This window comes from Phycodurus eques, chromosome 1, assembly GCF_024500275.1.
Source record: "Phycodurus eques isolate BA_2022a chromosome 1, UOR_Pequ_1.1, whole genome shotgun sequence".
In the NCBI taxonomy this organism is placed as follows: Eukaryota; Metazoa; Chordata; class Actinopteri; order Syngnathiformes; family Syngnathidae; genus Phycodurus; species Phycodurus eques.
This window is the reverse complement of record NC_084525.1, coordinates 47,381,506-47,394,701: the sequence shown is the minus strand read 5'-3', so window position 1 is coordinate 47,394,701 and position 13,196 is coordinate 47,381,506. Positions and strand designations below refer to the sequence as shown.

The window sequence follows — 13,196 nt, the reverse complement described above, 5'->3', positions numbered from 1 at the left end:
TGTTGCATCCCTTTTGCTGATGAGGTCGGACGGACCAGAGACGAATGGATGGCGACAGCGGGGTTCATGGTCAGGAGGATATCAAAAAGGAAAAGAGAGCATGAAGAATAAATATACAGTGGGCCTCGAGAAAATCGGCAGATAATTGTACATTTTTTGTTTGTTTGTTTGTTTGTTTGTTTGTTTCAACCCAAAAAGGTCTTGAATAAGCAGGGAGGAATCGCCAATAATGCCCCTTTTCCGATGTATCTGTTCTACCCCCAACCAGCCCCGCGTGGTCGCTTCCCCGTGACACTTTTCCGAGGCCGAGCGGTGACAATGGCATCGCTTTTCAGAGCCTCCTCTGACCTGGTTCTAAAACGTATGCCGAGGAGTGCCGTGACGAAACTGTCATCTACAGATGCCGGCGTTTCTTTAAGCGCGGTGTCTTGTCACATTCACAATCATGGCGCCCGAAGGTTGCCCCACACCGAGTGACGCCGCCCAACCCGACGGGACCGTCGCGTAGTGTTGGGTACGTTCAAATGAATGGAGCCAGCGAGCCTCCTTTCAAATATCCACACTCTCGCTTTTATTCTCACCAACAGCCTCTCTCTTTAGCAACCCGCTTCTTCCTTAACTATTCATCTATCTTTTCACGGTTTAGGAAATGTGATAAAGTACAATATACTGAATCCACAGCTATACAGGCCCACCAGCCATCCACTTGTGAATCGCTCATGTGCCGGGGTGCGTCGGCAACTCTACACGATGGTCTGTTCCAATCGGGTTTGGCTGAAGCAGATTTTGTTCTGCGGTCAACTGCGGAGGTGCGGGCAAGTTTGTCCATATTGGCCGAAGCGGAAACACAGCGAGATGGGAGGCACGACAAGAAACGAGCGCATCGCATTCTTCTTCGTCCCGCTTTTGCTTGATACCTGTTGTCATGGAAAAGCAACAGGCTTTTCAGGCCAAGCGAGGATGGGGCAGAGCGGGCCCAGGCTGCTCTGGAACTTGTAGTGGAAAAGCAGCAACAATGTTTGCAGGGTTGGTTTCCCAAAAAACAAAAACAAAATGAAAAACAAGACAAAAACATCGAAAAAGAATTTGCCAAAAACCCGTGAATAGCCGAATCCGCGGGTGCCGAACTGCGAGTATGCGGCGTCCACGGTAATTTGGAGCGGCAAGCGGGTGCGCGCAATTGTCGAACCCACATTACACATCACTGGCTGTTTAGAGACATGTTTTGACAGAAAGGAAATCATTCTTTTCACGTGTTCCGGAAAGAAAACAAATCTTTTATTTCTGTGGAAGTATATGCAAGTGATGGGAATTTTTTTTTTTGTTATAGAAAATTTAGTATTAACAGGAGAAATAACAGAAATGGGACAAATTGACCTCCTTCTCCGTGAAATCGTTCAAAGTCATTTTTCGGGAATTACAGGTCAAATTAAACTCCGCTCCGATGTAAACCGCGTTGCACGCAACACACACACACACACACACGCAGGCATGCAAGCAGAGATTCGGCATGCAGCGCCACTCGAGCTGGGAATGTGGGGACCCTGCCTTGCTCAAGAGCACCTCGGCAGTAGCCAGCAAGCAGACTCCATGCAGACGGACGCCCCAGCGCTTCCTTTTAAATATTTGTACATAAACCCTTCTTTTATTTTCTGAGTCGACTCATTTCTCAGTTAAAGAGTTAAAAGTTGTTGTGGGGTTCCGAAATGTCTCCTACTTGGCTTAATCGGTGCAATCAATCAGTTCATTTCACATATTTGTACATGAACCCTTCCGTTATGTGACTGCGTTTTGTGAGAGGAAATGCACTAAATATTGATCGAAAGGCTTAGTGATGGAGTTACCGATGGGATGTAATCAATGGCTATTGTTTTGTTTTTCTTTTCTGACAGTTTTAGATCATGAAACAAGCCCTTGGTCAAATGGATCTGATGACAACTGTTACACCAAAGAAACAAACATTTTAACATGCATTTCTCCTAAAAATTAGTTGTGAATGAATTCTTTTCTTGAACCATGATTGATTAATTAGTCAATGGAGTTAATGGTGAGATGTTTTTCTTTTCATGTCACGGGTCAAAACGACCCAAGAACATTATTGCGTAACAGGAGGGTTACAAACACTCATACCAGCAGTCGTCTTTCAAGTCGTTGTGATGCATTTGGCCTCAAATTTTATTTGGATTGAATTGAAAATTATAATAATAATAATAATAATAACAATAATCAACTTGTATGAATCTTGTGCCTTCAAGGGACCCAATGTATGTTTAGGTGCTTGGAATTGTTATTAAAAGTGGGGGTACCCGGTACAGGACCTTGTAGCGCTCCTCAGGACGTCGGAGCACACATGTCGCGGCCCGTGTCACGCACGCCATCACGGGCCTTTCCACCTCTTCTTCTCCTCGGATGCTCTTTGTCCTCTGGTGTTACGATGGAGGTTGTTGTGAAAAGACCAGAACATTTGCAAATGTCCCTCCGATAAGAGTTTGTGATTGGAACCAAAAATATAGGTGTGAAAAGTCATTTTAGTTTTGAAGAAGTGGCATAAAAGTAGATGATTATTCAACTTTGTTCCAAATCCAGTGATGGATTTCAAATCAAGTGATGATGATGAGATTCAAGCAATAGACGGTGACGGTGATAGATGACGGTGCCACGAATGCGGTGATGGACCCACGTATGGCGATGAGATTATGATTCAAGCGACGGATCTAAACAAATTTGAAGAAAGAGAAAACGATAGCACGAGAAAAATTCATTCCACCCTAATAAATGTCAAAGGCACAATATTAAAACATTTATTTTCTTAAAAAGCATCGACAAGATGTCTGCAAATCATCTTCATGATGTGTCGTTTGATTTCATTTTGCGACAGTAAATGAACTGCTGTTTTCACCTTTACAACAAATACATCATTGTTTACATTATTGATCAAATAGATGAGCGAGACGTGCACCTTTCCAGATGTTTCCGAGCCTTCTGCAGACGAGAGCGATGTCATCCTCGCCTGGCTCGCTCCTCCCCCTCGCTCACTCCGGGAATAAATGTGCGGTTGGCGCGCGTGTCAGGATGTTGACTCTTCCCATCCAAATGTGTGCGCTGCTGATTCGGAACGCTTTGGGCAGACGACACAATCGTGAGGCGAGTTGTGCTTTTGACGATTATTGAACAACTACATCGCTCTGGCTCAATCCACAAATGTTTATAGTGCTCAAACCGGCATATTTCTGAAAGTAAAATTAAGGTTTTGGAAAATGTATGTTTTATTTTTATTTTTTACTGTTGAAATGAGAAATACTAAAAGTGACCTTGATCAAAAACTTCCATCAATGTGTCGCGTCCGCTGCGCCTCATTCGTGTGGCATTGCAGCTTTGGGCACAGGCACGCGCTCATACACGATATGCGAGTTTTTGTTACACTCACGTGCACGATTGAAATGCGCTCATACTAGTCAAATGCTGCCATATGCATTTTTGTTTCATTGAAACTTTCAGCAGTATGTATGAAAACGGTTTCGATTTGGAAACAGTATGAAGTCGTCGCCGATGGTCACTCGTGCAAACGAGTTGCAGAACACCGCACGCCGCGTGACAGCTGGGTCGGGTTCGGACGTGTGCCTCGCTCGGTGTGCGTCGGGCCTGACGAAACCTTTGAGACTTCTGTGATCGCGACCCGATAACAGTTTCAGCGATGCCGCAGTCGTTTTGTGTGTGTATGGGGCGGGGTGAGCTTAATTTTGAGTCAGTCAAATGTTGTTTGAAAGAATTATACTTAAAATGATTGCGATTAGTATTAAGCGCACCTTGAAATAGGGCCAGACTCCCCCTTGGAGCTTCGAGTTGGGAAATATGAAACACGGGGTCAAAATACTAACTTATCTAGCAATTGTGCCCGCACTTGAGTTATACTGACATGGCAGCACATGCCCTCTGAAATTTGATTGGAAAAATAAATCCAACGTAAACATAGCACACGTGTACCACAAGCTGTTGCAGACAAGTGAAATGCAAGGAAATTAAGAGAATAGATCGTTGGGAACAAAGTCGTACAATTCCACGGCACAAATGTTAGACCAAAGACCAAGTGGATTGATTGAATGTCAAGAATAAATGAATGAATCATATGAACACTAGTTTCTTGTTACTGTTTTTAACAATTGAATCAGTCCAAAAAATCAGCAGGCACACCTTTGACTATGCAGTTTTAGTTGCTGCTTTCATGACATGATTGTTCCTTTCTAGTTGTGTTATTTCTTCTTCCTCCACCGAAACCATAAAATTACCGCGTGCGTCATTAGCACACACATCAACATCAACATCAATTATGTTCTGGCTCAGGGAAAAGAATTGAAGAATGGACACTTGTTGTCTTTGTTTGGTCGGCGTCCAACTTTCTTCTCTTTTTTTCTCTGATCAAGTTGGATGGGTGCTGGACCCCGTCGCAGCTGACTCGGGTCCGAAGGCAGGCCCGCCCGGTCGCCACCGTCAATTGCGGAACAAATACAGACGACCTGCGACACTTTCTTCACAGTATTCTAATTTTTTTAATTCCGGATTTTGTGGGTTTTATGAGCTGGAAGCCCAAATTATGTAAAAATAAACAAATAAATACTTGAAATTGTTTAAATTGTGGGCCCTGACTCTATAATCTATGAAAGTTTAACCTTTTGAATGGAATTATGGAAATTAATCAACTTTTCCATGACATTCTAATTTTTTGGAAAGGGTCTGTAGAACGGCGAGGACGTGTTTACCTCTCCCACGCAAATGCCCAACTGATCCTCGTCATCTGTCATGTAGCAGACTGTCAGGCCCAGCTTCTCCTCCTGACAGGACTTGTAGAGTGCTCACTTCCCATAATAATAACTATACATCATCATCATAATGTGCCTCAATTGTAAAATCGAGTTAAAGAGATCATTTGAAACGCAAGAAACATCATTCTAAAACTCGAAAGGACAAATGCGAAAATCTGAATAGATAATAATGTTTTGAGCTAGGAAGAAACGATGAGGTGCGGTCAAGGTTGAAACTCATGGTGCTTTTCCATTACAAGTTCCAGAACGGTCTGGCCCTGCTCTGCCCCGGCCTCGCCTCCATTGCTTTTCCATTTTTTTATTCAGTGGACGAAAACCGCCCTAAGAAGCGCAAATATCCACTGGCCAATCAAATGGCAGTGTCGTGACAGCGCTGAAAGAAATGCCTACATCTGTCAGCCAATCAGATGGCAGTGACGTCACGGCCCTCTTCGGCCTGCATTGTAGGACCAGGTCGGAGGAGGTTCTGAGGAACGGTGCCATTGTCACCGCCGGGCCTCGAAAAAGTGTAATGGAAAGCAACCACGCGGTGCAGAAGCAGGCTGGTTGGGGGTAGAACTCATGCAACGGAAAAGAGGCTTAAGACTCTTAACCTAGGCAGAGAGGAAAATCATGGCATTTTCTTTGCCAGGATGGACCAGGATTGACGTTTAGTGACACAGTGTAGAATGTAGGCGTGTAGAGAAGACGTGGATTTGATGGATATCACAATATTGTCAATGGGAATGTGATGAAGAGGAGGAGCCCAAGTACACAGCCCTGGGCCACTCCTGTGGTGACCAGGGACGGCTGTGAGGTGAATAATTTAAGTTGAATGAACTGAATGCAGCCAGAAAGCTAGGATTACAACCATTTCGAGGAGATGTTGGAGATGCCCAAGGAGTGAAGGAGGATGTTTGGTGTGGAGTCTGCACCATCAGCTCAAGGTCCCTCACCTCGTATTCCAGCTCATCCAGCCGGTCCACGTTGTGGCGTGACACGTCCAGGTAGTTGTCACCATTGTCGAATAAGCATTTGCTGGGGGGGGTGGCATTAAATATCAAATGGTGGCACCTCAGCGTCATGTCATTGTCATCAAGATCGTCAAAGGAATAAAACGCACAAGTCGTCGACCTGGTATGCTCCCATCAGGCGGGGCAGGGGGGGATTGGGCGGAGTCCCTGGAAGCTGACGTCGGTCTGCGTGGCGTTGTCCACGTGTTCAGGAAGAAGGGCAACCATGGCGGAGGAGGAGACGGAGCGCTCTGTAGATGTACTTCCATATTATGTATTATGGGATATAAACTTTCTGTCTCGTCTGAAGCATATTCAAAAAACATTTTGTTCATTGTCAAGACATCATCTGAATTTTGTCTTCCATTTCAAGTGTATGAAAGCGCAATCGGAGTGTCGCGTCTCTATCTGGATTGTCCAAATTGACAAATAATGCTCATCATGATAAGAATGAAGAACGCTGTAAGTTTATGTTGAGAAGCATGTTACCTTTCCTTCTGTGTGTCTTGTTTTTAAAACCGGGTCGCTGCAAAGGCTCCTGGCACTTTAGCGGTCGGTCCAGCAGGAAGTGAGAGCGCCTCCCTCCTTTCACCTGACAGTGTGACACAAATTGTACAATGTTAAATCGAGCATGGATCCTTCATCATTCTTCTTGAAGGCACAGGGTAACCTCTAACCTCTTGCTTTTTGTCTGACTTTTTGTCTTTTTCTAATTATTGAAGAAAGAGGAAGGAAGAATGAAGGAGGCAAGAAATAAAAAGATGAAGTGAGGAACATAAAAAAAGAGAATGTCATCAAATGCCTGATGTGAGCAAAACAAACATTTGCTGTTTTGAGAGCATAGGTCTTTGTCAATCTTTCCCCCGACTGATTCAGTCCTGGCCAATCTTCTTGAGCTCGCCCTCGACAGACCTCCTCCGGGTGTTCTTTGGTCTTTCTGGTTCCCATTTACTCTGAAGCTTCTACGACAAGGTCTGCCTGGACGTGTTGGAAGGAACTTTGCTTTGTTCTAGGAACTCCAGTGAGAGTTGGAGATCACGGCTCGATGAAGCCAGCAGAACCACATCATCTGCGAAAAGCAGAGATGCAATACTGAGGCCACCAAACCGGAGCCCCTCCACGCCTCAGCTGCGCCGAGAAATTCTGTCCATAAAAGTTAGGAACAGAAGCGGCGACAAAGGGCAGTCTTGGCGGAGTCCAACCCTCAGCGGAAACGAGTCCGACTTACTGCCAGCAATGCAGCCCAAACTCTGACTCCGGTCGTACAGGGACCGAACAGCCTGTATCAGGGGGTTCGTACCCTATACTCCCGAAGCACACCCCACAGGAGCCCCCGAGGGAAACGGTCGATCGCCTTCTCCAAGTCCACAAAACGCATGCACCCTCGAGGACTCTGTATGTAAAGAATAAATGAATGAATTATATGAACACTAGTTTCTTGTTACTGTTTTTAACAATTGAATCAGTCCAAAAAATCAGCAGGCACACCTTTGACTATGCAGTTTTAGTTGCTGCTTTCATGACATGATTGTTCCTTTCTAGTTGTGTTATTTCCTCCTCTTCCTCCACCGAAACCATAAAATGACCCCGTGCGTCATTAGCACACACATCAACATCAACATCAATTATGTTCTGGCTCAGGGAAAAGAATTGAAGAATGGACACTTGTTGTCTTTGTTTGGTCGGCGTCCAGCTTTCTTCTCTTTTTTACTCTGATCAAGTTGGATGGGTGCTGGACCCCGTCGCAGCTGACTCGGGTCCGAAGGCAGGCCCGACCGGTCGCCACAGTCAATTGCAGAACAAATACAGACGACCTGCGACGCTCCAGTAACACCTCATGAACGGCGTCGCTGCGTGGAAACTGAAGCCACGCTGCACGGATAGCAAGCAATTATATTGTCACTGACTGGTATGCAACGAGACCAGTTTAATTACCCATTATTTGCATGCATCACTCATCAATCCTTTTCAGCTCTTCTCAGTTCCAACTAGCTTCCTTGATTGAACAGTGTACAATCATGCTAAGAGAATTCTGTCATTTTGTGAGCATCCTCACCAAACCAGTCCGATCTGTCCGCATTCTCACAGTTGATGTTACGGGAATAAAGGCCCACAACAATAAGGAACTAATTTTTAAAAAACCCGATCATTAACATGTCATAAAGAGCCAAACATTCCAAGACTGTCACTCAACCTATAAAAGGGTTACTCGTCGTTACCTTCAGCAGTCGACATCACGGCAACAAACGTAAGCGCACAATTTTATATCTTGCTTTTCAAACTACATTTGACGTGACTTTTTCGAGGTTTGCTGCTTTTCTGCTTCGTCTTAGCACAAAGTAACGCTGCTATTGATTGTTTAAAACCAAGTCGTTTTCTGTCATTCTTCAGATGGCTTTCGCTCTTCGCTCGTTGTTCCTCCTTTGCGGGATCAGTGGACTGCTGACTGGAGTCGTAAGTCAAACTCTTAAACCTATATTTACTTTTGTGTTTGACTTATTGCTGTCTTCGTTTGAGTCAGTGTTGTCCAGTCTGATTTCTAAAACATCGTTTTCTTCTTGACAGTGGTCTAAGCCTACCAATCTTGTGCAAGGTCTGTTGCTGTGTTTCAAACATACTTCTTCAAATCAACAATTTCTTCGCTTTGTTAGCGTTCAATGAACATTTCTTGTTTTCTCCCTGAATCAACAATTGTGTAGTACAAAACAGCTGTCCCAAAGGCTGGACTCGGTTGGACTGCCACTGTTACCAGTACCAAGATGAGGGAAGAACCTTTGCAGACGCAGAGGTACGGAAGACTTTTCCACAATAGCCGTGGTGTACTTCTAAACCAGTTGCTTGTTATTACAAGCAACGATCCATCTGTTTTCAGCTGACAACAATTGGTTCCAGAGTCCGAATAGCTTGTCTGATGGCTCAAGCGAGTGAAATCACCATTGTACTCTCTTTTCCCCATCAGAGCGTCTGCAACATTCTTGGTGGGAATCTGGTGTCCATCCACAGTGACCTGGAAAACGCATTCATTCTGGAAATCATTCGGCAGGGTGGGAATGATGACGAGGCCTGGATTGGATACCATGATGCAGTTCAGGTGAGACATTCAAAGTTCTGACTGAATCATGTCATCTGTGTTCTGTGGAAATATTTTGACCACATAGAAAGTGAATGTTTTCACCAGCTTCAAGGAAAGGGACTCACTGAAATGTGACTTTTTCTTCCAGGAAGATGACTTTCTCTGGACTGACGGCTCCGATCAGGATTACACCAACTTTGATGTATCTGGATCCGAGCCTGATGGCACTGGCGACTGTGTACACATGGATGAAAGTGGTAAGTCAAATCCGTGATGAAAGTTCGCCAAGAATATAATGCTGTCATACTTCAAGATTTCTTTCTTACAGCTGGCCTTTGGGAGGATAGCGTCTGCTCGGACGAGGTCGCATATGTTTGCATCCAAGATGTGATCAATGTCAAACACTAATTGTGTTTGTATGTGCTTCATCAGTCATGCTGACTCAATAAGGCAATATCAAAGTTTAGTGAGCTATTGATATTTCTGCCTTTGCACTCAACTCCTTTCATCTTTGACAATAATCATTAGCCACTGTAGAAACAGATTTGGACTTTCCTCAAGCATTCCTCTTGTAAATAAAGAAATCTACTTGCATACCAATATGTATCTGTGTCTTATTTTCTCAAACTTACCAACTGTATCGCTTGATTGCAGTATGCTCATATTGTCCGTGAAGAACAAAAGTCAAAGCTTTTTTTTTTTTTTTTTTTTTTTTTTCCCAAATGAAAAGACACAAAGTCTGACACCAGATAGGCATGACATTCTCTCAATGAATTTTTTCACTTTCTGTCCACGGCCCAACCAATTTTTGGTCCCGACCTACCAGCGCTCTAGATCACGGCCGAAATCTCCTGGCGTCATTTTGTTGTCCTTCGGGTCACTGCAGCAGCCGGCACCCTTTTCATTCTCATCCCTCGCACAAGATTCACAACTGAATGTGATCGAGCCTTGCAGTCCAGTTTTCCCAAATTGAAGAATTCGCTTTCAGTTGAGCTAAAGCTGCCTCTTCTGTTTACTTTAAAAAATAAAAATAAAAAAAAACATCAGTTTAGGCATACATTCCAGCAAGATGATTGTCTTAATTTGTATTGGGGTTTTTTTTGTGTGTTAATGCTTACTTGCGTAAACGGGCCTGTACACTAGAACATGCAGGCTTAGTTCTTCACCACTAGTGCTCCTCCCCTACCAGTAATCCTCCAGGAACCAGGACCATCAGACCAGTTGGACCAGTCACAACATGTTTCAGGTTCTCCCATCCAGGTTTTGAGGGTCACTGAACCCATGAAAAACTGCCTTCCCACTACATACAGCACAATTCATCTATTCATTCATCATCCATGCTTTTTCCCTACCGCTCATGAGGTATCGTGTTCAGGGTTGGAGGTGGCTGCAGCTTTCCCAGCTGACTTCGGATGAAAGGTGGACAAAACCCTGGACTGGCTGGCCACAGGCCACAAGTACAGCCAGACAACTCATATACTAGATGTACAATTATTTAAATTGGTCCACTGTTAAAGTTGAACTGATTCATTGTCGTGATTTTTTTCTGTCCATCCATCCATCCGTTTTCTGAACCGCTAATCCTCACTAGGGTCACGGGGATTTGTTACTAAATACATAAAATATTTAAGGTACTATAAAACTATGAAAAGGTACTATAATTTCTCGTGTATAATTCCCCCCCCCCCCTCCCCCCCCAAAAAAATAATCGTCAAAAGTGCGCATTATACATAGGTATCAGGACAAATGGAAAACAAAGTTCACATTTTAGAAATGTATGCCGCCATCTAGTGGTTATGAAAAAGCCATACACTTTCATTCTAAAATGCCACCGCCACCTAGAGGTTATGAGAAAGGTGAACACTTTCATTCCAATATGCCACCGCCACCTAGTGGTTATAAATAAGGTGTAGCCTACACGTTCATTCCAATATGACAGGGGTACGTACGACTGCATATATGTACTGTTAAGTTTACATACCCTGGCAGAAATATTGTTTTTTTTTTTTTAATATGACTGATGACTGAACAACAACCATCATTCATTTCTACATGGTCATGTTTTGTTTATTGATAATGCTTTTCTGAAATGCTTGACCGTTTAATTTGAATTCCATTAAAATAAATTAAATGTGTTTCGCCTGGTCCTTCATGTCTTCTTGAAAGAATTGTACCCACCTTACAAATCCTGCCTGGATAATCAAACATATGAGCACAAGTGTGTGTTTTCTCATTGACTAAATAAAAGTAGGGCTGTGAATTGCAAAATGAGTGCAAGTAAATTAAAAAAGTATTATGTTTTCAAATAAAGTGCGTAACTTCAGAATAAAAACTAACAAAATACAGATAATACTTCCTATTTTGATCATATGGGTAGGCACGGTGGCCGACTGGTTAGAGCGTCAGCCTCACGGTTCTGAGGACCCGGGTTCGATCCCCGGCCCCGCCTGTGTGGAGTTTGCATGTTCTCCCCGTGCCTGCGTGGGTTTTTCTCCGGGCACTCCGCTTTCCTCCCACATCCCAAAAACATGCGCGTTAATTGGAGACTCTAAATTGCCCGTAGGTGTGTGCATGTGAGTGCGCATGGTTGTCTGTTTGTATGTGCCCTGCGATTGGCTGGCAACCAGTTCAGGGTGTACCCCGCCTCCTGCTCGATGACACCTGGGATAGGCTCCAGCACGTCCGCGAGCCTAGTGAGGAGAAGTGGCTCAGAAAACGGATGGATGGATGGAAGTGTTTTCCAGAATTTTGAGGTCAACTTTGGGGGTGCGCATTATACATGACTGCGCATTATACACGAGAAATCTCTCGTGAATCTATGAGACAATTGCTTGCATCTATGAGACAATTTGAAAGATTGAAGTAAGAGTCTTGTGGCTGTGAGACCATTTTAAAGATCAAAGTAGATGTTATTTTGCAGGCTCAAAGTAAGAGTTCCACGGCCGTGAGACAATTTGAAGGCTGAAAAGGTTTTGTACTCAAGACAGCTCTCTTGATTTTTTGCTTTTTTTTCCCAGTTTTTGCTTCATTAAAGTTGACGTTTTGTTCCTTCTCTATGAATACATGTTGCAAAAAAAGAATCAAAAAGCCGAAGAAACAGCATCCTTCAGACGCAGACTGTTCAGTTGTTCTTTCCCCAACCCAGTTTTCCTGCCATCGTGTGGCTGAGTGTCGTGTACTCATCTTTTTTCTTTCTCCAGCACACAAACGGGGAATCTGATTGATTCCATAGACCTTCGGCACGCACGCGCACAATGTGATGCATGAATCACACACGCGCGTGCGCGGTATACACGGGTGGTTTCTGATTTGATTTAAGACTTTGCACAGTCATATTTTTTTTCATTCATTCATCTTCCATTCGGCTTCTCCTCACTAAGGGTCGCGGGCTGCTGGAGCCTATCCTAGCTATCTTCTGGGTGATAGGCGGGGTACACCCCGAAGCGGTCGCCAGCCAATCGCAGGGCACGTAGAAACAAACAACCATTCGCACTCACATCCACACCTGCGGGCAATTTAGAGTCGTCAATTGACCTAGCATGCATGTTTTTGATATGTGGGAGGAAACCGGAGTGCCCGGAGAAAAGTCATGCGTGCAGGCACGGGGAGAACGTGCAAACTCCACGCAGGCGAGGCCGGATTTGAACCTCCAACCTCACAACTGTTTTATAGATATATATGTATATATTCTATTGTCACTCCTGCTTCTGTAGTTGGGCCTTTTATAACTGCGCATCTGTACAGGTACAGTATATGTCCATATGTACTGTATGTACATGCACACGTCTGAATACAGAATGTGTGTGTGTGTGAGTGTGTGTGTGTGCGCGTAAGGAGGAAGAGGAGGCGTCAAGGAAATGAAGGCGACGCACGCAGCTCGAAGACAGAAGTCACAGAGAAGCTAAATGAGGTCAGCGCTCACTCCGATCACCCTTTCGGGCTCTTCGTTCCGCTAATATTTCCACTTGGAACTTCTTAACAATGATGATGATGATGAGAATGATGATTAAAAAATATCATATGAATTATTATTGTTATTACAGATAATACATATTTGCATTGTTACTACAATTGTTTATTGTAACTGTCGTCATGATTGATATTTTTATCAGCATCAGCATCTGTCCGCGGGCAGAGTGACGCCTCTTCCGTCGCGAGAGGATCTCGGGGGGGGGGCGCCCGCTGTGAGCTGACGAGCGTGACGATGGCGGGCATCTTCTTCCTCCTCGCCATCATGGAGGTGGGCACACCGCAGAGGAGCGCCGCCTGCTGAGATGAATCATCTTCATCATCATCACCAGTGAGTCTTTC

General features: G+C 44.3%; 1 protein-coding gene across 2 annotated transcripts; it reads left to right on the top strand.

The window, feature by feature from the left end:
• The first annotated feature begins 7,993 nt into the window (after window positions 1-7,993).
• LOC133412455 (lithostathine-1-alpha-like) lies at window positions 7,994-9,485 on the top strand. 2 transcript variants are annotated; one of them, XM_061695679.1, is made up of 7 exons: window positions 7,994-8,060; window positions 8,204-8,266; window positions 8,378-8,405; window positions 8,512-8,600; window positions 8,772-8,903; window positions 9,034-9,142; window positions 9,214-9,485. In XM_061695679.1, exons 2-7 carry the CDS (start codon window positions 8,204-8,206, stop codon window positions 9,291-9,293), a joined length of 501 nt encoding a protein of 166 aa, XP_061551663.1. In that variant the 5' UTR covers window positions 7,994-8,060; the 3' UTR covers window positions 9,294-9,485. The 2 variants fall into 2 exon arrangements, with proteins under 2 accessions (XP_061551663.1, XP_061551673.1); XM_061695689.1 differs by lacking the exon at window positions 7,994-8,060 and adding an exon at window positions 8,100-8,118.
• The last annotated feature ends 3,711 nt before the right edge of the window (window positions 9,486-13,196 follow it).

What these genes read in the sequence shown, in the direction of transcription:
- LOC133412455 (XM_061695679.1), top strand. Translation starts at nt 8,204, where the DNA reads ATGGCTTTCGCTCTTCGCTCGTTGTTCCTCCTTTGCGGGATCAGTGGA. An exon ending in GCCTACCAATCTTGTGCAAG is followed by an intron (nt 8,406 to 8,511) that starts GTCTGTTGCTGT and finishes ACAATTGTGTAG; the next exon opens with TACAAAACAGCTGTCCCAAA. An exon ending in TGTACACATGGATGAAAGTG is followed by an intron (nt 9,143 to 9,213) that starts GTAAGTCAAATC and finishes TCTTTCTTACAG; the next exon opens with CTGGCCTTTGGGAGGATAGC.